The 25397-nt window shown below is 44.2% G+C and overlaps 1 protein-coding gene across 1 annotated transcript in view; it reads right to left on the reverse strand.

Moving 5' to 3' along the window:
- frmd4a (FERM domain containing 4A) overlaps positions 1–25397 on the reverse strand; it is a 341550-nt gene that overhangs the window by 188588 nt on the left and 127565 nt on the right. Inside the window, exons 3-4 of the mRNA XM_048610012.1 lie at positions 25184–25278; positions 1757–1849 (exon numbers count right to left, since the gene is read on the reverse strand). Coding sequence (XP_048465969.1) covers positions 1757–1849; positions 25184–25278 — 188 coding nt within the window. The remainder of the gene's footprint in view (positions 1–1756; positions 1850–25183; positions 25279–25397) is intronic.

Raw genomic sequence — 25397 nt, forward strand, 5'->3', positions numbered from 1 at the left:
CGTGTGTGTGTGTGTAGCTGTGTGAGTGTAGCTGTGCGTGTGTGTGTGTTGCTGTGTGAGTGTAGCTGTGTGAGTGTAGCTGTGCGTGTGTGTGAGTGTAGCTGTGCGTGTGTGTGTGTGTGTAGCTGTGTGAGTGTAGCTGTGCGTGTGTGTGTGTGTGTAGCTGTGAGTGTAGCTGTGCGTGTGTGTGTGTGTGTAGCTGTGTGAGTATAGCTGTGCGTGTGTGTGTGTATATATTTGGGGTTTTTAAAAGGGTGTAGTTTAAGTTGCAAAGTAGTTCTTTGCCTTTCGTTAAAATTAAGCGTGTTTGTAAAAATAAGTTATTTTCTGTGACTGATGAGACTTGTGAATTTCTTTTGTCCTGAACAGCAGTCCACCAGGCAAAATGGACGTCCTCGGGGGCTAATTAAGATTTTATATACTTTTGGAACAGTGGGGCATAATTATTGGTACCCTCTTCCGACTAAGCTGTAACAATTTAAAAGTAGCCCTGCCGTGGGGTCAGGACCCAGGTGTTGGGTTCTTGATTCCACATTGAAAATCTGAGCCAATAACTACCTTTCTCTCTCCACAGATGCTGCCTGGGTTGCTGACTATGTGCATCAATGCCTGTTCTTCTTTTGGAAACAAACTGGCTCATTTCCCATGATTTTTCCACTAATATGAAGTGCACCTAATGCCCAATGTATGTGGCTGGTGAGTTAGGGTCCCTGTCAGAAGTGGGAATCAGAAAAATTGCCCCTTTAATGGGGTAGGACCATGTCTGTAATCTGCTTATCTCCAAAGGGCACACAATAGCCATTTAAAAAAATGTAGTAACTAGATTAGGCAAGAAAATCAAACATGTAGTTTGCTTAGTCTAGCATTTAAGTGTCTTCATTTGAACTGATAAATCCCTTTAGGTGATGCCAATCCAGATTTGTTATATAATTACATAGTATTTGAAGAATAAGTGAAGGTACATTTGCAGCCAATATGACACACAAAGTATTATAAACTCCTTAATTTACAGTCACTTACAAACATATTTCCTCAAGATCTTTACACAGTGGGACAAAATATGGTTAAGTTGATGACACTTTTTAAAATTTATTTATGGGTCATGGACATCATTAGCTGGTCAGCATTTATTGCCCATCCCTAGTTACCCAGGGGGCAATTAAGAAACAGCCACATTGCTATGGCATCTGGAGTCATACATAGGCCATATAGCTAAGGATGGCAGATTTCCTTCCCAAAGGGACATCAGTCAACCAGATGAGGTTTTATAATTAGGCTAGTTTTTATATATTGAATTCACATTTCACCCATTTGCCATGGTGGGAATTGAATCCATGCTCACAGAACTATAGCCTATGGAGCTAGATTACAGTCCAATGCCATTACCACTGTGCCACTCCCTCCCCCCTCCTTGAGTGGCAGAATCATTACAGCACAGAAAAGGGCCACTGACACACTGTGTTGTCCACCTGCTTCCCGCTTCCTCACCCCTTCTCCGTTCCTTGCATTCTGATAACTCCTTCTCTAATTTCCCTTTGACGGAAAATAAATCTTCTGTTTAATGATCTGATCCACTCCCCAACAACATACTGGGTTTCAGGAATGCAAACAAACACTACCTCTGAACCGAGAGTGATGCTTCCGGAAGGGAACATTCAGTGGGTCACGTACAAATTTAACAGGGATATTGACAATCCTGTTCCGTGCCAAACAGTCCGGTCAGGAATAATCACAGGGAAAATCGGAGGGAACTTACTTCACACAGAAGTACAACACAACCGGTCCTGACTTTTTCGGGAAGTCGTGCTCTAATACTCTGCGATCCAACTGCAGCCAGCTGAAGTGAGCCCTGGAGGAAGAAGGCAGGACAGCGTTAGTATATATATGAACTAAGCCAAAGATATCTTAGCTCAAGAAACAGAATATCACGTCAGAACAACTGTGCAACCAGAAAGCAGGTACTTCAGCACAGGACGTGCTGGATCTGCAATTCAGAAGAAGAATTCTGGAGAACATATCCCTCATCCAAATGTCATTTGGTTTGATTTCTATGTTTTTCCTGACATGAGGCCAATCGTTTGGTGATATTTTTAACTGGGATTTAATTGCCCTGTGGGAGGTGGGACCACAGCTGGGGAAGTCGGGGCACTGGGATAACAGGGAGATGTGCTGGGTCCCCATTCTGTCCTGCCAGGGTCAACTGGGTGACAAATGGCTGCATGCTGCCATGGGACAGGGGGTGTGGGCACGGGGCAGCACGGTGGTTCAGTGGTTAGCACTGCTGCCTCACAGCACCAGGGACCTGGGTTCGATTCCACCCTCGGGCGACTGTCTGCGTGGAGTTTGCACGTTCTCCCCGTGTCTGTGTGGGTTTCCTCTGGGTACTCCAGTTTCCTCCCACAATCCAAAAGATGTGCAGGATAGGTGGATTGGCCATGCTATATTACCTATAGTGCCCAGGGATGTTTAGGTTAGGTGGGTTAGACATGGGAAATGCAGGGGTAGGGGAATGGGTCTGGGTGGGATGCACTTTGGAGGGTGGTGTGGACTTGTTGGGCCAAATGGCCTGTTTCCACACTGTAGGGATTCTATGATTGTGAAAGGGGCTCCCAGTATTATTTTCCCAGCAACGTGATAATCCTCTGCCAAATGTGCAGGAAGCCATACAAGGGGCTGTGAGCAGCAAAGGCAGATCCTACTGTCTTTCGCCCAGTGAAGCATCTCTCCCTCTGGCTGACAGGCCAATCTATCCTGGGCAATCCAGAACTTTAAACATTATATACCTCCCCGAGGTCGCCTACCTCCTGTAGCAGCATCTGCCTCTCCCAATGGGGATACTCAGGCTGCAAAGCTGCCTACCCTTTTTCTGAAGAAGGGTCTAGGCCCGAAACATCAGCTTTCCTGCTCCTCTGATGCTGCTTGGCCTGCTGTGTTCATCCAGCTCTACACCTTTTATCTCTGTGCCCTCAGATGGGGCCGTTAGCACTGGGAACTGCCCACCATCCTCACCGAAACTGGACAAATAGGGGGCCACCCAGGATATAATGGCCAAGCCAGGCTCACTGTCATTAAGAGAGGACCCTTAACCCCTGTCTGGTCCTCACCCCATGGTCCCAGAGCTCTTGGGAAAGTGTAGCTGTTAACTTAGTGATTTTATCATCAGAAATGAAATACTTCAGAACTCAGAATTAAAACAACAAATGTTAATAATAAATGATACAGAATTCCACTAACATGTAAACTCCATTTTGAATTCTTTAGGTCTCCCACTCTCTAAAAATACTCCCACCCTTTCCAAAGGGTGATAAAATACTGATTGTGAGATCTCCCTGACATGTTTATGATGCCAGTTCACTGGCAGAGACAGAATGCAGCATACTTTACCGGGAAAGTCCTAAAGACTTCAGCACAGTAAAGGATTATTCCTTTATTTGTGGTTTTTTCATGACTCCTGGTTCTGGACTCCCTGGTCAATGGGAACATCTATGAGATTGCCACACTCTTTCTAGACTCCAGTGAATCTAATCCTGACCAATCCAGCCTCTCACCATACAATAATCTTGTTCTTGCTGTTGAGGTAGATAACATCACATTTATCCTCATTATACTTCATCTGCCATGTATTTGCCCACTCACTCAACTTGTCCATTGTATAAACTCAACATGTGTTTTCTAAACCTGAGGGTATCTGCTTGCCATGTTCGAACTGATACCAAGTTCCTAGCTCCCAGCATCCATGTGCTTATTGACCTACAAATGGCTCCTAGTTAAGCAATGCCTCCATTTTAAAGTTTTCATCCTCAGCATCAAATAGCTCCATGGCCTCACCCCTCTCTATCTCAGTCATCTCCCCCGACTTCACAACATTCAGGGTTATCTGTGGGCTGACCTCTTTAGGATCCCCAATTTTAATGGCTCCACCATTAATGGCTGCCCCTTCAGTCACCCAGCCAGGTGCTGTTTTCTCTAATGGTCGGTATCCTAGGGAAGCACAAACAAAGTGACACTCTAAAGCTCTCCCTGAAGCCTGGCAACAGTGATATTAACAGCCAGGAGGAGGCTGTTATGTTCCAACAACAGCTTGTACATCGAGCTGTGTGATGCTTTGAGTCTAAAAGCCTTAATGATGAGGCAGAGAAGGAAAGACAACGAAGCAGACCCTCCTCTCTGGGACCCACTGCCTACAGCGATGTCCTGCCTCGTGTCCCTAAAGGTCAGTTGGCTTCTTATTCAAATGAAGACCCTCGGCAGAAATATGTGAACCTCAAGCCTCATCATCCACGAATGTAGAGGTAGTTGACAAAGCTCTGGAACTCTTCCCAACCATTTCCTCATCACAACCTTTCTTTAGGATCAAAAACAGAAATTGCTGGAGAAACTCAGCAAATCTGGCAGCATCTGTGGACAGAAAGCAGAGTTAATATTTTGGGTCCTGTGACCCTTCTTCGGAACCCCTCTGTAGAGGTTGTTTCTAAAACCCTACTTCTTTACCCAAGTCTTTTTTTGTCATCTGACCTAATGTAGTCTTAAATGATTCGGTGTCAGGTTTTGTTTTATGCTGTTTCTATTGCTTTGTAAAGTTTTATTACACTAAGGTGGTTATATAAACGTACACTGGTGAAAAGCATAGCAGAGGAAGTTGGGCAGATCAAATAAGAAAGAAGAGGTGTTGACACTGAATGCCATAGTTTGAGGGCCAGGAAGGGAGTTGCAATAAATAAAGTGCTTCTGATTCAGCACATAGTCCATATATTATTAGAATTCCTGCGTCCACTCCCTGTTAAGAGCTTTAATTCATGTGCCAGTTTTGCTCATGCTTTTATGTCAACATTTAAAAATTAAAAGTGCCTCTGCAAACATACGTAATGCATATTCCCAACGTAAACAATTTTCAATCACACCTTCTTGAAGAACCAACTGAATCACTCAAAGATGCTTTTTGAAAATGCCTGTCCTTTTAAATCAGGAACAGCACTCAGAATCAGTTTCTAAATAAAATGCATGATTTAAAAATTACATATTTCACAATAACATCACCACGTTACTGAAGTTCTTGCATGGAATGTGGGTGTCACTGGTAAGACTGTTTCTCATCCCTCAATGCCCTCAATCTGGGCCATTTCAGAGGGCAGCTAAGAGTCAACCCCATTGCTGTTGGCCTGGAGTCACATACAGGCCAGACCTGGTAAGGATAGTAGTTTCCTTCCCTAAAGGACATTAGTGACCCAGAATGGGCTTTCACAACAAATTATGATATAGGTTGTACCTCCCTAATCCAGCACTCTCTAGTTCGGCCATTCCAGTCTCCCCTTTAGGGGCATCTAATGGCTCTGCCTCAATCTTTATTTCTGTTACTTGTTGTTACACTTTCTCCAGTGTAGACACCCACAATCCTGTTTTTGATGTCCAACTGGAAAACCATCCACTCGACATGTGATTGATATGTGTCAAGGTGAGGTCTTTACTCAATTGTGAAATAAAGCGCTTTGAGAATGGAGTGATGTGGGAATAAATACTTGATATTTTTGTTGATTTACGAGATTTCACGAGGATCTTGGTCACTGGCCATGGTTTGCAGATGAGTAACTCATTTCCAATTGTTTTCACCCTGACACCCTGTCTCCCAGCAAAGAGCCAGGTGCCAGGAGGAAGGTTCAGCCTGCAGGTTGGCCTGGTCACCATTACTGTGACCAGCTTTATATTAACTGCAACTAATTTAACCTAATTTAACCAAGGAGGCATGGTGGCTCAGTGGTTAGCACTGCTGCCTCACAGTGCCAGGGATCTGGGTTCAATTCCACCCTCAGGTGACTGTGTGGAGTTTGCACATTCTCCCCGTGTCTGCGTGGGTCGCCTCCGGGTGCTCCGGTTTCCTCCCACAGTCCAAAGATGTGCAGGTTAGGGAGGATTGGCCATGCTAAATTGTCCCTGTGATGTGCACGTTCGGGTGGATTGGCCATGCTAAATTGTCCCTGTCATGTGCACGTTTGGGTGGATTGGCCATGCTAAATTGTTCCTGTAATGTGCAGATTAGGTGGATCAGTCATAGTAAAAATAAAATGGATGGGGTTATGGGGATTGAGGGGTGGAATGCTCTTTGGGGGGGCGGGGGGGTTGGTGCAGACTCAATGGGCCGAATGGCCTCTTTCTTTGTAGGGATTCTATGATTCTAATTTAACCACAGCTGTGTGGTGGTGAGATTTGAACCCACATTCCCAGGGAATTAAACCGTACATGTGAGTGGATTATGACAGCAGTGACACTGGCACCATCATTGGAGAGAGCTTTGACCTGTGTGACCAGAGGATGTGTTATGCCCACAATCACCAGCATTCCGCAGGTAGATCAACAGGGAACAGGCTGAGTGTTTCCAAAAGATTTTCCAGGAAACTAAAGATTAATCTGTCAACGCTTTACAGAAGGCATGCCAGGAATTTCATTAAATCTAAATAACAAATACTGTTTTCTATTTTGAATTGTTTGGACAGAATGAACCTGTGATCAGCCTTTCTTATCTCTTTAAAATCAAGGATGGAAACGTATTTAAAAATTCTCTTTCCTGTATACTCTTGAGATTCATCTCTTTTTTTTACATTAAGAACATCGGACAGTGTACGACAAATGCTTCAGATTTTTCATTCAGTCATTTTTGTTTGCAGAAATTTCTGCTCATTAATCCTGAATAGACCCACAATATCACTAATGTCGCACTAAATTGTTCCCTCTTAGTACATATTAGGAGTGTGTGTCAGGAAATAGCAGCCAAGAAGCCTGTGATTTTCTGTTCATTCACTTGAAGAAGCAGAAAATGAAGCCTCCGAGTTTCCACGGCAACACTGCAGTAGATGTGCGGCTAATTACAAAGGAATACAACGTACTACTTCATGGAAGAAAGGCACAAGTTTCTCTGCCACATCAACTTGGCAATGCTTGTTTCGGAACGAGAGCTTGCAGTGCCAGACTGTTGGAGTGCAGCATTCCTGTGGCTGTGATACTGTGGATCAGATGCTGAATACAAAATCATTCTAATGCTCAGGGCCAATGTCGCTTTCTTAAATATGATGAGGCAATCCTTGTGCGCTGACCAACACTCCCCACTTCAGCAACATCAGCCAAATAAAATCAGGGGACTGCAATTTGCCGAGTGTCACTGGAGGCAAAATAACTATTGGCTTCTTGTACTTAGCAACCAAGTCCTTCAGTTAACATCAAACCAAACCATTCTGTAGTAACTCCAAGGAAAACCTAAAGATACACTATTGAAAGGTGTGAACTACCTTTGTATATAACTGCAGGCCGCCAATCAGGTTGTTGTAATCTTTTCAACTCCCTCTTTTTTTTTTACACACTTCCAATATACAATTAAGGCTAGAGTGTATTATATTCAAAATCATTGATAATAAAGACCATTCACAAGCTCAGAAATATTAATCAGTTAAAAAGTTGAGGCACTATGATGAGAGGAGCTACTATGACACTGGCTAGACCACAACTAGACTACTGTGGGCAGTTCTGGTCACCACATTATAGGAAGGATGTGGTTGCACTAGAGAGGACGCAAAGGAGATTTACCATGATGCTGACTGGGCTGGAGAGTGTGAGCTATGGGGAAAGATTGGATAGGCTCAGCTTGTTTTCCATGGAGCAGCGAAGGTTGAGAGGGGACCTGGTAGAAGTGTATAAGATTGTGAGGGACACAGATCGGGTGGATAGAAAGGCACTTTTTTTAGTCAGTAGTGGGATAATAAACAGGGCACACAGGTTGAAGGTAGGAGGTGGAAAGCTAAGAGGGGAGGTGAGGAGAAACCTTTTCAGTCAAAGTGGGGTGGGAGACAGGAGCTCACTGCTCGAAAGGGTGTGAGAGTCACAAGCTCTGGTAACATAAGCAGTGTTTAGATAGAGTGTCACCATGGTCTCTTAAACTGCACACCAGCAGCTGGGAAATGAGATGAGAGTGGCCAGATCTTTGATGAACGGCATAGTCACAATAGGCCGAATGGCTTCCTTCTGTACTGTCAATGTTTGAGACTATGAGAGGAGTTTAGTCAATTCTGTAATTCATTGCTGTTAATAATGTTCAACTGCATTTTCACTTTCTTATAATAAAACAATGGAAAATGATTCTAGCTCTTTCGGTAAATTAATGCATTTGCAACCCAGAGAATTATATGCTACATTTTCAGCTTGCTTTTCCAGTCATGGGTCAGGTCATTGGATAATCCATTGTCTCTTTCCTCCTGCTCTAAGCATCATGTATTAAGTATAAGATAGGTTAAAGATGCCATATTTTACACCCTCATGAGGAAGTCCCTCCATCATCCCACTCCTTATACTGCCCAATGTCAAAGTGACTCTGTGTATCTCCACTTCCTTCACCAATCACCAGTAGCACAAACTTCAGATCCTAATTTTGGGCATTCCCTCCATAAACTTTACCCTGACCCCAGTCACTCTTTCCTCCCCCGTTTAAAAACCTTGAAACCCCTGTCTTTGATTTAAGCCCGAATCTCCCTCTTCCTAATCCTGTACCTACTCTCATCACAGCTATCTGTGAAATCTCTTGGGACTTTGTTCTTTGCAAGAACTCAGTGCTTGGTGCAAGTGGTTGTCTATTCCAGAGTTTCCAACACTGAACAGTCCGTTGGAATTTCAATGCAATAACACTGCATGAAGATCTGCTCAATCTCAGTGGTTCACCTCTCTCAATACTTTGATATTTGTTCTGAACTAATCTCATGCTCAAGATCTCATGGCTGAAGCCAGGTAACGTGTCAAACACAGAAACATTGAAAACAGGAACAGGAGTAGATCATTAAGCCCTTCGCGCCTGCTCCACTATTCATCACGATCATGGCTAATGATCTGACTCAGTCCCCTGTTCCTGCTCTCTCCCCATATGCCTTGATCCACTTAGCCGTAAGAAGTATATCTATCTCCTTCTTGAAAACATCGAAATATTTTTGGCCTCCACCATGTTCTATGGTAGAGAATTCCACAGGCTCACCACTCTCTGGGTGAAGAAATTTCTCCTCATCTCAGTCCTACCCTGCACCCTTAAAATGTGAACCCTTGTTCTGGACTCTGTGGTGATCAGGAACATCCTTCCTGCATCCACTCTATCTAGTCCTGTTGGAATTTTATAGGTTTCTATGAGATTCACCCAATTCTTCTAAAATGTTGTTAATATAGTCCCAACTGATCCAGTCTTTCATCCTATGTCAGTCCTGCCAGCCCAGGAATCAGTCTGATTAACCTTTGTTGCTCTCCTTCTATTGCCAGAATATTCTTCCTCAGATAAAGGAGACCAACACTGCACACAACACTCCAGATGTCATCTCATCATGGCCCGTGCAATGACAGCAAGACATTCCTGCTCCTGTAATAAAAACCGAAAGAATTGCAGATGCTGTAAATCAGGAACAAAAACAGAAGTTGCTGGAAAAGCTCAGCAGGTCTGGCAGCATCTGTGAAGAAAAAATCAGAGTTAATGCTTCAGGTCTGGTAACCCTTCCTCAGAACCCTGAAGAACCCAGTTCTGACGAAGGATCACCAGACCCGAAACGTTAACTCTGATTCTTTTCTTCAAAGATGCTGCCAGACCTGCTGAGCTTTTCCAGCAACTTCTGTTTTTATTCCTGCTCCTGTACTTGAGTCCTTTCGCTATGAAAGCCAATGTACCATTTGCCTTGGTGCAGCAGGCAATGAAGGATGTTAATTTCATGTAGCATTTTAATTCACTCTTTTCTTTCATTTTCTCTCTTCCTCAATCTTTCTCTCCTTCATTGTCTTCCTCATCAAATTATATTTGCACCCTCCCTCTTTTTCCCCACTCACTCAGTCTCCCTCCTCTCTCTCTCCTTCAATCTCTCTCTCTGTGCTACTCAATCTCTTCCTTTCTTATTCACACTCCTTTCTTCACTCACATTTTCTTACTTTCTCCATCTCGATCTCTGCCTTTCAGTGTCTGCCTCACTGACTCTATCCTTCCCTTTCTCTCTCTCTCTTCTCCTTCCTCAATCTCCCACTCCCAAACTCTCATGATCTCTGTTTCTTTCCCATTTCTCCATCATCCTTTTCTCTCTCTCTCTCTCTATCACTTTCATCCCTTTCTCCCTTCCCCCACTGCTTCTGTCCTCTCTTGCCCACCTCCTTCTCCACTCTCCCAGCCCTTTCATCTTGTTTCAGAGGTTTTTGCAAAATTCATTTGTTCAGATATTAATATTCAAAGATCTAAATTCCAGAGGATTACGTTTTAATATTTCGGCTTGGTACACATTCACCTACACCATACTGTGCGATTGTACCTACGGCCTTATATATGTTTTTTTCTGCTTATAATTAGTGCATTTCAAAACACCAATAATAAAATCCTTTATTTGATAAAAGTCCAACAAATATTACAATCAGAATGTCAGTCAGAAAAGCAATCTGCCATCAATTCCAAGCGAGTGGTGTGAAAGCAGTTTCACTGTGAGATATGTTTCTTATATCTGACGCTGGTTTTCCTTATTCTTCCCTTCACCCTGTGTTACTACTATCACAGGAGGAGCATGCTGATAATTAAACTCCACTATTCCACCAACCACACCATAAATGTAAATTTGTTGATCCAATTACCAAAACAGCCAGATGCTTCTGGCTCGTATTACAGTCGAATACTGTGATGTCCACCAGGAATCCTTAATAAACACAAAATAATTTGTTTAAAACCTATTCTTCAAGGGAAATAGAAAACTTTGGTCGGTACCCAACTATAATTCAGAATTAAAACTATATCCCCTCAATTGAACAGACAGAGACACACACACACACACACACATCACAAAAATAGACAAATCGCTGCAGGGATGACAGTTTTCAAAATAAAAATGCAAAACAGAAAAACCATGCTGAGAGCACAAAAGTCTGCAAACAAAGGAGAGAATGTGATGACATCTCACATTCCCTTTCCCCTGGTAACAAAACCAAATTGCTGATAGCTGTAAATGTCCAACCCTTATTCCAAACAACTTGGATTCGAGTCATTGGAATGCCATATAATCGCCTCTTCTGGTCTCACCATGTGGAAATAAATTCTGTCATTCGCAAACTCTATCTGGTTCCTAGGTACTGCTATTCGGAACAGGATGTCATGCTAGTGTCTTGCAGTGTTAGGGGTGTCTTTCTCACATTGATCCGTGTCTGTAGAACAGAACTCTTAAGACCATAAGAAATAGGAATGGGAGTATTGCTATAACGCATGTTTCGTTAACATGAATCAGCTGTAGTGCGATTGATAAGTGGTGGATGCTGTTTGGATAATGCAAACTTTCTGCTGTACAGCTATAGTGATTTCCCTATAATGCAATTTTCTATAGCACAAGGTCACTCAAGAATGCATTATAGGAGAACTACCTGTAGGCTGTTCGGCCCCTTGAGCCTGCACCACCATTCAATAGGATCATGGCTGATCCGATATTCCTCATGTCCACTTTGCTGCCCTTTCCCCGTAACCCTTGATTCCCCGACTGATCAAGAATCCATGTATCTCAGCCTTAAGTATACACGAGGACTCTGCGCCCGCAGCTCTCTGTGGCAAGGAGTTCCAAAGACTCTGAACCCCCAGGGAAGAAATTCCTCCTTATCTCAGTTATAAATTCGCATCCCTTAAGGAGGTTGCCAGGCAACCATTAGTTCTTAACTCCCTGAAAGCTTTGCTTAGCTGTTTCCCTAAAGGTCACATGATCTCCAGTAAAAAAAAAATGGTGGTGTACAGCACACAATAAACTGCCGACTTTGGTTTCTAAGAAATCACATGGTTTATGCCCTTACAATCCAGGGAGTGTCCAAGTAGTCCAAAACCTTCCAGAAATTTTTCTTGGGTATTAATATTTATTCCCAACAATGTTGCTTATGTGCCTTCAACAAGTGACCTGCCTCAGAAGGCTGAAAACCAGCCTCTCAGGATTTACGGTCAGTTCTGGGTCTCCCCATCCTGGTGGGGACCGCCATCTGCTGCCGCTGCTTGAGAAGCTGTAGTGGTGGGGTGAAGCCCTTAAGTGGGTATTAATTCCCAGCCTGAGGGCCTCAATACACACATGGGGAGGAAGACCCTGTCCACAAGCCTTTGCTCCAGGAGAGGCTTTGGTATCCTGGCACCCCATTCCACACTCTCCCACCCGGACTTAATATCCCACCCACTCTAATATCCCACCCAATGTGCCTCAGGATCTGCCACAACCCACCCCCACCCCGGGGAGGGGATGAGGGTGGAGAAGGGTTGGTGTGTCCATACTGCACCTTCTGTCTGGGAGGATTCTCCAATTGGCTCAGGAATGCCACAGCTCCACGACACAGGGCGTCACACAAGCTGACCTTCCATCCATTGACTCCATCTACACTTCTTGCTGCCTTGTAAAAGCCCCCTCCCAGCTTGGTTATAATCTCATCCAACCTCTTCCATCAGGCAAAAGACACAAAAGCTTAAACACATGTACCAACAGGTTCAGGAATAGTTTCTTCCCCACTGTTATTAGACTTCTGAATGGACCTCTCAAATTTCAAATCGAATGTTGATCTTGCTCTTTATGCACCTTCTTTGAAACCGTAACATTGTATTCCTCACTCCGTTCTATCAACCGATGATCTTTGTACGGTATGACATGCCCGTACTGCACACAAAACAGAACTTTTCACTGTACTTAGGTACGTGTGACAATAATACATCAAATCAAATTGGATTTTGGGTTAAGAGGAATGCTACACCGAGGATCTCCCGCCCACCCCACAGTCTACAGACACCCGTCTGCTCAGTGAACGACCAACACTGTCTTCTGTGGCTGCACACTCTAAGCCACCGTGATTTCAGAGCAACGAGCCTGGTCCTTGGATTGCAGCTCATGAATATTGTAAGTGCAGAGGGACATCACGATGCTAGTGAGCTGGCATCATCCCAGGGGCCATCTGAGCTCTGAAAAAATTACCCTGTGCCAGATGCTTTGCTTTGGGACACGCCCATCACTCAGTCTCCCACGGTGATCCAGTCATATTGTTGGACACTAAAGGATACTTCTGCCAGAAAGACTTGTCCATAAAAGCAGCTTTTGTTGGGTTTTTCCTCTAAATTGCTGGCTTTTTCTTTGGCGTCTTTGTTGCCAAGCTTCAATTGGCACAACAGAATCTATGCAAAATAGCTTAAAATCTGACCTTTTCAAAAACGGCTGCAGGAATGAGCCCATTCCATCATAAAAACATAAAATGCTGCAACTTTCCTGGGGCGGGGTGGTCTGATAGAGTTTGAAAGCAGAAAACATTTAACATTTTGGGTTGAGATTATTTATCTAAAATGCACATGCCCTATTCGTCTTCCAATCGTAGACTGGCCCATTGTGTTTTTTTTGGTTAAATATCAAGTTTCCAGCACTTGACTGTTTATCATAGAATCTTCATATGGTAGCAGATAAGAGGTCATTTGGCCCATTGTATGTTTGTGTTTCTGTGCGAGTGTGCGTGTGCGCGAGCGCTGGCCCTCCGTGGGAACAACTCAGCTTGTCCTATCCCCCCGTCTTTTCCCTGTAACCCTGTTAATTTTTTACTTTTGAATAATTATCCAGCTTAAGCTCTGCAATTATGAATCTCTGTGATTTGACAATGACCCTAGAAAAATATCATCCACAGATCTTAAAACCAGGCGGGAAAACACACCGACGCTTCATCAGAGGCTGCACTGAGGATGTTACCAAGCACGGTAACGAAACGTCTGCGGAACAACAAACCTGCTCGGCGAGCCAACCAACCTCAACACCCACAACCTGAGCTACAGATCTACTCCAAAAGATCTTAAAACAATTGAAAGTGAAACTTATGTCAAGAACTTCAAAAAGTGGACTTAATGAAATCAGTCTGATCTTATTCCTTGCAATGAACCATCTCCTGTAGGTTAAAACCCTAGGATGGTAATCACAATCCCATTGTTACAAACACTGAACTGGATTATGTTTTACACACAAACTGAAATTGCTAGAGAAACTCAGCAGGTTCGACAGTATCTGTGGAGAGAGAAACAGAATTAATGTTTCATGTCCAGTGACCTTTCTTCAGCTCTGACAGAACAGAAGAGAGTGTGTGTTGTGAAACACATCTTTCTCCAATGGTCAGTGCTTTCGATGTCTTTAATGGCTCCTGTAATACTCAGGTTCCTTCCAATGTATTGGTGGGGCATTATTTGCAGTATGTTTTGTGCTACACTGGTTCACGATGACAAGAGATACTGTACCAGGCAAAGCACTGGAATGGAAACGTTAACTCTGTTTCTCTCTGCCAGACCTGCTGAGTGTCTCCAACACGTTTTTGTTTTGCATCCACAGTTTTATCAACGGCAATCATAACATCCCTAGAGTGTGGAAGAAGGCCATTTGGCCCATCAGGTCCACACTGACCCTCCAAACAGCATCCCACCCAGACCCGCCACCCTACCCTATCCCTGTAACCCTGCGTTTTACCATGGCTAACCCACCGAACCTGCACATTCCGGACACTATGGGTAATTTAGCACGGCCAGTCCACCTAACCTGCACATCTTTGGATTGAGAGGAAATCACAGCACCCAGCAGAAGCCCACACAGACACGGGGAGAACATGCAAACTCCTCACAGACAGTTGCCCGAGGCTGGAATTAAACCTGGGTTCCTGGCTCTGTGAGGCAGCAGTGCTAACCACTGAGGAACTGTGCCGCTCTAACACAACCTGATACTCGAGTGCAAAAGTAGAGCTAGGTTTGAAGAGAGCCTGACCACTCAGGCTGTATTTTTTTTTCCTATTCATTTCATGGGGTGTTGATGGCTAGGCCAAAATTTATTGCCCATCCCTAACTGACTGGAGAGTCACCCACATTGCTGTGGGTCTGGAGTCACATGTCGATCATGTTGATACAGAAGCTTGAACACATGAACCAATACGTTCACAATCAGCTTCTTCCCTGCTGTTATTAGACTGATGAATGGCCTCTCTAACTTCAAATAATGTTGATCTTGCTTCGCGTATCTCCTGTGCAGTGTAACCTGTATGCCTCACTCTGTCTAAGAACCCATGATCTGCTTGTACTGCTCGCAAACAAAGCTTTTCACTGTACTTTTAGGTACACATGACTACAATAAATCAAATCAAATCAAATATCAGACCAAGTAAGGGCAGCAGTTTCCATCCGTAAAGAATGTTAGCAAGCCAGATGGCCCTTTTCCAGTCAATCAGCAATGGCTTCACAGTCAATAGTCTCTGAATTCCAGATTTTTATTCAAATTCCAGCATTTGCCATGGCAGGATTTGAACCTGGGTCAGCAGAACATCACCTGGGTCTCTGAGTTAAAAGTCTGCAATAACACCAGTAGGCCATCTTCTCCCCAAAACTAGCACCTTCTTTCTGTAAATAAGCAAAAGCCTGAAGTCAATCAGAAATGACTGACCATGTTGTCACATGGGCTGCTTTCAACAAAGCCAACCCATTTTCCGCTAATAATGGTCCCCATTGGGAGCTTTTCTTTTTCCTTGGCTCACCATTATCCATTCCTTTGCCCTACTGTTTGCTTTTCTCTCTCTTTGGGCTCCACCTATCATTTACTCTCTCCCCTCATCCCAGGTCTTCAGCAACAATTTGTAGAACACCTCTAGTCTGTGCACAAGCTCTGTCTCCCATCCCTCCACCCCAGAGGGCCTGTCTGTTCTTTCCCGTCTGGCAGTTAGACACACCATTGTTTTGCCATTCTCACAATCCAATCACTTAATCTGAACAATCAACATCCTTTCTCCCCCAGTACTCCACTCTCCCCACTACAGCAAAAATACTGCCCCCTCCACACTTCACGTCAGCTCTGATGAAGAGTCATCTAGACTCAAAGCGTTAGTTTGTTCTCTCTCCTTGGATGCTGGCTGACCCGCTGTGATCTCCAGCATTTTTTGTTTTCAGTAACATTTAAGGAATCAGCCTGAGCCTCATCTGGGCTGCACAGCATTAACCTGGTGGAGAGGTGATCACCGACAGAGGCTATTCTAGCACAGTATCAGAGGTCAGCTCCACCTATTGCCCCTCAGCATCCACTGCCAAATCTCATACACGAGGACTGAGTGTAAGATAGTGGAGGCCTCAGTATCACTCTCGGAACCACTGCCTACTGCAGGGCACAGGCTAACAACAGCAAAGTTTGGCTACATGTTGGAAAAACTAGTCTAGCACTTCAATCGATGATTCAATCGAACTCTGGATTCCAGCACAACATTTGAAAACTTCACATTACACAGAATACGACCCTGGCCTGGGTGGTGTGACCCTATCTGTACCAGTTTTCACATTATTTCTCACAATGTACAATGGTAACAGCTGGTCTTTGTTAGGTTTTAAGTGCAGGGTACAATGAGGCAAATCAAGCTGCATTTACTTAAACTCCCACAGGAAACGTGTACAGTATAATTTCCATGGTACCCGTGCAATTTCAAATAACAGATTTGACTGTGTGACATGGAAATTAGGCTTTGCAAACATTTATTTAATTTGCTAAGAACATCAACATAGACTGCACTGTATATTGCTTGATTAACAGTGAGGCATAAGCAATTAATGTTTATCAAGAGTGTCTCGAAAGCTTTTTACAGAAACATGTATTTTTACAATTTTACACTTAAGTCTTAGCTTTTGTGGCTAATACTTCTAGTTGCTGACAACAAACCTTCCTTCATTTATTACTGAAATATAATCGAGTGTGTTATTGCTTTGTGGAGAGAGGTGGTAGACAGAGACTCCCTGTAAACAGATGCACTGGGTGGTGTAGGAAACATGGAAAGTTCCTGAGTCCGGCAGACTCACTCAACTGTAGGACAAATGAGGTCATTTGGCCCATCAGGTCTGCAGCAGCACTTCTGAAGATCAGTCCACACTTTTCCCCTCAAATTTCAGCAATTCTTTGAATGGTGCCAACGCAGCTGTACCAGACACCCGAGTAAGCATCATATTCCAGAGGATAGCCACTGGATGTAAAAGGAGTTGGGAGATGGCAGATTGGAGTTGAGGGCAGGTTGTGATACTGGTGTGTGTGGCACCTCTTGGTTAAGCAGCTGGGAGTGTGGGATGTGGATCAGTGGCCTTCTGAGTTCTGAACAACCTACTGGTTACTCAAACCTCGACTTTATAAATCGACATCATTCTGTTCAGCACTGCTGTTAAGGAACAAAAAGTGCTGCAATTACTCACTGAAGGTTGGTGGTCTGGTGGGTAGCTGTCATGTGAGCATGTGAGTTAATGTTTTGGGTCATATGAACGTAATAATCTCCCCAAGCATGCTCTATTGTTCAATATGACCACAGCTGATCCACATTCCTACTAACCCCTGATCACCTTTGACCCCTTTCTTAGACAAGAAAGAATCTAGCTCAGCCTTAAAAATATCAAGCCACTTCATCTCCACCCACCCTCTGGGGGTAGAGAATTTGGTGACTCATGACCCTAGGGGAAACTGGATGCTCATCTCCTTCTGAATGTGAAGACCCCTTATTTCTAAACTGTTTGCCCTGGTTCTGGTCTCTCCTACAAAGGGAAACATTCTCTCAGTATCCACCCTCTCAAGTCCTCCAAGGATCTTGTGTGTCTCAATGAGATTGCCTCTCATTCATCTAAGCTTCAATGGATACAGGCCCAGCCTGTCCAACTGTTTTCTCATCAAATAATTCCCTCATCCCAGGAATCAGTCAAGTGAACTGCCTTTTCTGAACTGCTGCAGATGTAATTAAATCCTTTCATAAACATGGAGACCAACTCTGTAGACAGTAAAACCAAAGTACAATTGTAGCTCCCTACTCTTATGTTCCATTTTGCTGAGATGAAAAACAACATTCTAGCTAGTAAATTCAGTTGATATCATAACGCTTCAAATGTTGGTGATCTTTCATCACATCACCTGTGTTTTTCTCTCCATATATCCTGCCTGAGCTGATGATTGCATCTGGCTTTTTCTGTTTCTATTCTGTATTCCTCACAGTGTGCTATCAGGCTACCACCGTACTGTTACTCCAGTCTGTCTGTCCTCTGCTGATTGAAAGCAAAGAAAGACTCTTCAAAAATATGCACTGCAGCTTTCCTTGTGAATAACATGCAAATTGAAGCACACTCAGTCGGAATTAAAATCCTGTGTCTAATTAATCAACCATAAGACTGTAAGATATAGGAGCAGAATTTGGCCATTCAGCTGATCAAGTCTCTCTGGCCTTTCAATCCTGGCTGATGTGTTTCTTAACCCCATTCTCCTGCCTTCTCCCCATAACCTTTGATCCCCTTACTGATCAAGAACCTATCTATCTCTGTCTTAAATACACTCAATGACTTGGCCTTCACAGCCCTCTGCGCCAATGAGTTCCACAGATTCACCACCCTCTGGTTGAAGAAATTCCTCCTCATCTTAGTTCTAAAAGGTGGTCAAATCAATACTGTTCTAAAGAAAATGGAGGTAAGGATTACCTAAGTCAGCCTCGAACCACACAAATGAGTCCCGAAGAGGTGTCACATGTGACTCAAAATGCTGCTCTGTCCCACTCTCCACAGACACCACCGAACCGCCGAGTGTCTCCAGAACTGTTGGTGTTTGAAAACAACAAAATGCTGGAGATCACAGCGGGCCAGGCAGCATCCATGGAGAGAGAGAGCAAGCTAACGTTTCAAGTCTAGACTACTGTGACCTCTGGCATTTTTTGTTTTCAGTACAGATTCCAGCATCTGCAGTAATTTGCTCCCACACAGTCTGTGCTTGCATCACTGATTTCAGTTTTATGTGTGGTATCAGGGGCAGGCAAGCCAGCAAGAGAAAATAAATTATTCAAGACCAGGGAGTGACAGGTATGAAATAATGTCAACAGTCCAATAGGGCAATATTGGTGAATTAAAAAACAGGTTTCATAGAACATAGAACTGTACAGCACAGTACAGGCCCTCCGGCCTACAAGGTTGTGCCAAACTTTTACCCTAAACCTAAGGTCTATCCAACCTCTACCCCTACCTTATACTATTATCCATATGCCTATCTAATAGCCGCTTAAATGCCCCTAGGTCCATAACTGATCATTCCAGCAATTTTATTTGCCGTTGAAATTATTTTCAGATTAAATGCACTGCTGCTAAGCACAAACACACAGCGAGAATGATTGGAAGACATGTTGTTTAGAGACGAGTCATCCAGCTCAAACTGGTGCACGTGGAAAGAAACGATTTTGTTGAGTTATCTGATCTCAGCTTCGGCAGCAGCTGGTGATATCCTGGAGGCAAAGGGCTGAAGCATTCCCATTTTTTAAATCGTCCAAATATCAATATTGTAAAACAAAGGCCAAAAACAGGTAAAGTCACTGTTGTCCCAGTGGACCATAGGGCTGCTCTGTCATTACAGTGAACCAATACTGGTAACACATGTATGTAAGGCAGGTCTGGATGTAACATCCCATTCCTCACCCAACCCTCAAACAAAGAACACAAGGTTCTCTCAGCTTACTTGTGATGAATTAGCCCTTTGGTGAAGTACCTGGTGTTGGCTATTGCTTGGCAGTGTAGCTCAGGAAAGAAAGATGCCTTCAGAGGAGGAGAGACCTTTGTTATGCTGGAGATAGCCAGGGGTGAAGGATCGAGCTGGAGGTTGATCTGTGCACTGAGAGGCTGTTAATTATGGAGCATCATGTTACAACCACACCCAAACCTCCAAACCCAACTGTTTAAACCTGCTCAGAGACAGTGAGAAATGCCGATGCTGGAGTCAGAGATACAGTGTGGAGCTGGAGGAACACAGCAGGCCAGGCAGCAGAGGAGCAGGAAAGTTGACATTTTAAGGCAGAAGGGATTAGCAGAGGGTTGCAGTGGGAGAGAGAGATCCACTGAGGTCTTTCTGGAGGGAGGAGGACAACTTCTCCAAGGTGGGCATCCTTGGAACTGGCTTTTTGCAGTGGCGTTATAACTCACTCAGATAGTAAGAACTGCCGTTGTTGGAGTCTGAGGTAACACAGTGTGGAGCTGGATGAACACTGCAGGCCAGGCAGCATCAGAGGAGCAGGAAAGTTGACGCTTCGGGTCAGGACCCTTCTTCAGAAAATCCTGAAAATTCAGAAAATCCTGAAGAAGGATCCCGACCCGAAACGTCAGCTTTCCTGTTCCTCAGATGCTTCCTGGCCTGCTGTGTTCCTCCAGCTCCACACTTTGTTATAAAACACTGCCGGTGTTGGGAATCAAACAAAAACAGAGAATGTTGGAGAAACTCAGCAGGTCTGGCAACATCTATGGAGAGAGAGACAGAGTTAACGTTTGGAGTCTGGAAGCATCATACCACACATCACAGTGAAACTTGAGACAACAAGGTGCAGGGCTGGATGAACACAGCAGGCCAAGCAGCATCATAGGAGCAGAGAGGCTGACGTTTCGGGCCTAGACCCTTCATCAGAAAAGGGGGAGGGGAAGGGGGTTCTGAAATAAATAGGGAGAGAGTGGGAGGCGGATAGAAGATGGATAGAGGAGAGGAAAGGTGGAGAGGAAACAAACAGGTCGAAGAGGCGGGGATGGGGCCAGTAAAGGTGAGTGTGGGTGGGGAGGTAGGGAGGGGATAGGTCAGTCCAGGGAGGACGGACAGGTCAAGGGGGCGGCATGAGGTTAGTAGGTAGGAAATGGGGGTGGGGCTTGAGGTGGGAGGAGGGGATAGGTGGGAGGAAGAACAGGTTAGGGAGGCGGGGACGAGCTGGGCTGGTTTTGGGATGCGGTAGGGGGAGGGGAGATTTTGAAGCTTATGAAGTCCACATTGATACCATTGGGCTGCAGGGTTCCCAAGTGGAATATGAGTTGCTGTTCCTGCAACCTTCGGGTGGCATCGTTGTGGCACTGCAGGAGGCCCAGGATGGACATGTCGTCTGAGGAATGGGAGGGGGAGTTGAAATGGTTCGCAACTGGGAGGTGCAGTTGTTTATCGCGAACCGAGACTGGGAGGTGCAGTTGTGAAACTTGGTGAGTTACTCTCCAGTAAGATACATACACAAACCGTAACCTGCCTCAGTACACAGGTAGCACTGGACAATGGTATCTCTGGACTAGAGATTTCTCTGTACTTGTGCCTGAGGCAATTTCAGACTTTCAAACTTGCTGAGAGTTTCCTGACCTAGAGTTTAGAAAGTAAGTGTGGTCAACCTCACTGTGTAATCCAGGAAACCACAGAAACACACTGGTTACCACACAGGAGACAGGGATAAGAAGTAGTGACAAAAGAAATTTAACTTTAGTGGGGTAAAAAACAACGCACGCTGGTCACTGTGAGAGGGGATTCGATATAGCTCATCACAGAAACTCCTTCACATGACAAACAAGTGATATTGACAGTGCAAAGACATGTCTCCTTAGCAATAACCTTTGTTCATTTTCATAATGATCTTTTCATCAAGTGCGTCAAGTCAATATTCATCCTTGATAATTAGAAATGAACAATCTGTTTGCCAAGAGCTACCGTGGCTCATAATTCATTTATTTTCTCCTCTCCTTCTTTATTGAGATAATGGGAAATGTGCAAGGTGACTGTTAATTCAGTGTGTGTGTGTGTGCGCGCGCGCACACACACACACACAGACACACACACAGACAGACACACACACACACAGACACACACACAGCTCCAGAAACAATAAGGCAGCCCCTGATATTTGATTGAAGTTACTTCATTTGATTCCTGGGGAAAAGACTTCAACCAGCAGAGAAAGGAACAATTTCTGACCTGGCCAATCATTGTCTGGATCACCTAATTGCAGGGGTCTGTGCTGGCCAAGTTGTTCAGTGTCTACTTCAATTTCGATAAGTGACTGTTTGTTTCTCTCACCTACTTTGATTAAATAAGTACAGTATCGCTTGTACCAAAGCTGTTTCGATGAGTTATACTGAATCATAAGACATGTTTGTCCTCAGTGTCTTCCTTCAGTATTTTTGATATGGCACTGGTTCAGGAGTGACAATGCAGTCAAAGAGATTTCATTGAAATTAAGGAGGTGCAATTGACCCGAGAGGAAGGAAAAGCAGGTCCAACAGCCCCTGTGTCAATGTCATCAAACAGCCCTTTCCATCAGCTCCTCCCCAGCTGAATGGCATTGAACACATTCAGAGATTGACAGTTTATCCTTGGCCCGGTCAGAAAAAGATAGGGTAGACTAAGATAAACTGTTTCCACTGGCTGCAGATTCTAGGGTGGCATGATGGCTCAGTGGTTAGCAATGCTGCCTCAGTGCCAGGGGCACAGGTTCAGCCGCAAGATAGAAAGATTTACCACACTGAAGGAGGCCATTTGGGCCATCGTGTCTGTGCTGGCCAACAAAAATCTCTCTAACCCAATCCCACCTTGCAGGTCTTGAGTCTTGGTTACAATTTGTCAAGTGTGTGTCCAAGCACTTTTCAAATGTGATGAGTGCTTCTGCCTGTACTACCCCGTCAGGGAGTGAGCTCCTCACCCTCACTACCCTGTGGGATGGAGGAAAATACTCCAAGGAATATAGGAAAAGGGATAGTCCATTCAATCCCTCCAACCTGTTCTGCTATTCAGTGAGATTGTGGCTGATCTGTGGACTAACTCCATTATACCTGCCTTTGGCCCATATCCCTTATACATTTTCTTAAAAAAAAACTCTCTCATTTAAAATTAACAACTGATCCAATATCCAGTTTTGTTTGTGGAAGAGTTCCAAACCTCTACTATAGTACTACATTTTGTGTGTGGAAGTGCTTCCTAACATCTCTCATGAACAGTGTGGCCCAAATTCTCAGGCTATGTCCCTAGCTCTAGAATCACAGAATTGTTACAGTGTAAGAGCAGGCCATTCGGCCCATCACGACCGCATCAACCCTGCAAAGAGCATCCCACTCAGGCTCACCCACACATCCCCCGCCCCACCCTATAACCCTGCATTTCCCATGGCTAATCCACCTAGTTTGCACATTATGGGCAATTTAGCATGGCCAATCCACCTAACCTGTACATCTTTGGACTGAGAGAAGAAACCAGAGCATCCGGAGGAAACCCACGCAGACACGGGGAGAATGCGCAAACTCCACATGAAAGTAGAATTGAACCTGTGCCCCTGGCACTGTGAGGCAGCATTGCTAACCACTGAGCCATCGTGCCACCCTAGAATCTGCGGCCAGTGGAAACAGTTTATCTCAGGCTACCCTGTCTTTTCCTGTTAATGTCTTGAAGACTTCAATCAAAGCGCCCCTTAACCTTCTAAATTATAGAGAAAACAGGTCTAATTTGTAAAATATCTCCTCAAAACATAATTCCCTTAGAATTCTTCTTAAAATGTTTGCTCCTTGATTATTGCCCAGGGAGTAAGGGAAATAGAGTTGACATAGGGATTTGTAAAATGCGTTTTGATTGTGTTCCTCGAGATAAGGGACGATTGTGTCATAAGTGGAGTGAAGGGAGTTTTACTCCAGCTTATTTTTTGAAACTGGATGGCCACTGGGTCGGAGTTTCACCCGCAAGCTGTAATCTGGCTGAACGATAGCAAAATGGAAAGGGAGATACTGGACTTCACATCATGTGTTGGGAAGTGCTGAAATTAATGTGGCACTAAAATATGCGATGACAGGAAGCAAGATTTATGGGAGAGCACACACTGTGCAAGATTCTTAATAATAAATAGACTCACAAAGAGTAGGGGAGATTAAAGATACAAAATCCCTGGAAGGTACAAATCCTGCAAAGCAAAGAGGCACTATAACATCAGCTGAATTATGAGCTTCAACTTGTGCTTCACTTTAAGCTGCTTGGCAAAAGGGCCAGAGTTGACACGAGGTAAATGCATTTTTATTCAGAAGGAGTGATTCAGATTTCCAATACGCAGCTGATAAGTTGAAGGATAAATTCAGTAACAGCTTTCAAAAAGGAATTGGATAATTATATGATTGAGAAAAAGTTACAGAGATATGGGCAAAGAGCAAGAACAGGAAATCACTGGACTGGTTTTCAGAAGAAATGGAGCAGACTGGATGGGGAAAATGGCCCCGTTCTGTGCTGTACAATCTATCCTTCACAAATCTGTGAACAGATACATGTTGTCAAAGGTTTTCGCCTTGCGCATGTCAGGACAAGTGCTAGAAATAGCCCATTAGAGGAGAACAACATTTGACACCGAATGAGAACGAAGTGCTGAGTGGTTGGCATGTGGACTCTGATTAGTAGAGGGGTTGCCATGGAGAATGCACCTGTTGATACTGATAGACAGTTAACTGCCAGGCTTTGTCAAAATTTAAACCAGTAAGTTAATTCCGAATGGTCAGGCCATTGCCCCGAGAAATGAGCCAGAGAGTGGATGTTACCTATTTGTTGTGTGGAAATAGACACAGCTTAAGGGCAGGACAGTCTGCAAAGATCAGACCCTCTATATCAATAAGCGCAGCTTCCAGTACACACAAGTGCACCATGTTTTGGAGCCCGGCTCCGAAAGCTTGTGATTTCAAATAAACCTGTTGGACTATAACCTGGTGTCGTGTGGTTTCTGACCTTGTCCACCCCAGTCCAACACCGGCACCTCCACATCAATGCTGGATTGGTCAGGAGTGAAATCCTTCATCTTCAATCCATGATTATGACACACCCTTTGGTATATTCCATATTCCTGACATCATGACAAAAATACTAAAGCAGCTACCAACATTAACTTCAGAAATGAGCACATCACCACAAGGACACCTGACAAGGCTTTGAAATTATGTTCTCTCTTGTTAGCAAAGAGTCTGATCAATGTGTATGCAATTTCTTTGCTCTGGGTGTTATATCTAAATGAGGAAATTGCCTCAACTTGGAACAGCAGAGACAGGAATCCTGCTCAATTTTTCTTGGTGTTTGCTCACTAATATTTGATCTGTGTAATCTTGAGGCCAAAGGTATAAATTCCCTCTGAAACCAGGAAAGGAATGAGTATAAGATGCATAATTTACATCAATGATACTCCAATGAATGCTCACACATTACAGTGATGCTAATCACATCTTAAGTGCTGTCTTATTGTGGAGCAAATTGATTGATTTTAGACCCCTGGGATTGATCTCTCTTTACTATCTCCTCATTATTGACACCTCAGCAATCTGGTTTGCCTGCTATTTGTGCATCAGGGAGAACAGCAGCATCTTGAAGGCATAGCAAGGGTAAAATACAGAACTTACGTTTCATCTGTGAATGCTATTCCAAAATATTCCTTTTCCTTCAGGTTGAAGTGAGATGCCACCAGGTCAAGCAGCTCCTTCGCCAAGAGTTTAGGCTGGAAGAGAAACAGAGAAACAAATCATTCTGGTGTCTGACAGGAATGCAATCATTCCAATCCTCTCTGGGGACACATTCAACCTCATTTCTAATCAGTGTTTGTGCAATGTCTGCTAC

Source organism: Rhincodon typus, chromosome 22 (assembly GCF_021869965.1).
Source record: "Rhincodon typus isolate 14 chromosome 22, sRhiTyp1.1, whole genome shotgun sequence".
NCBI lineage: Eukaryota > Metazoa > Chordata > Chondrichthyes > Orectolobiformes > Rhincodontidae > Rhincodon > Rhincodon typus.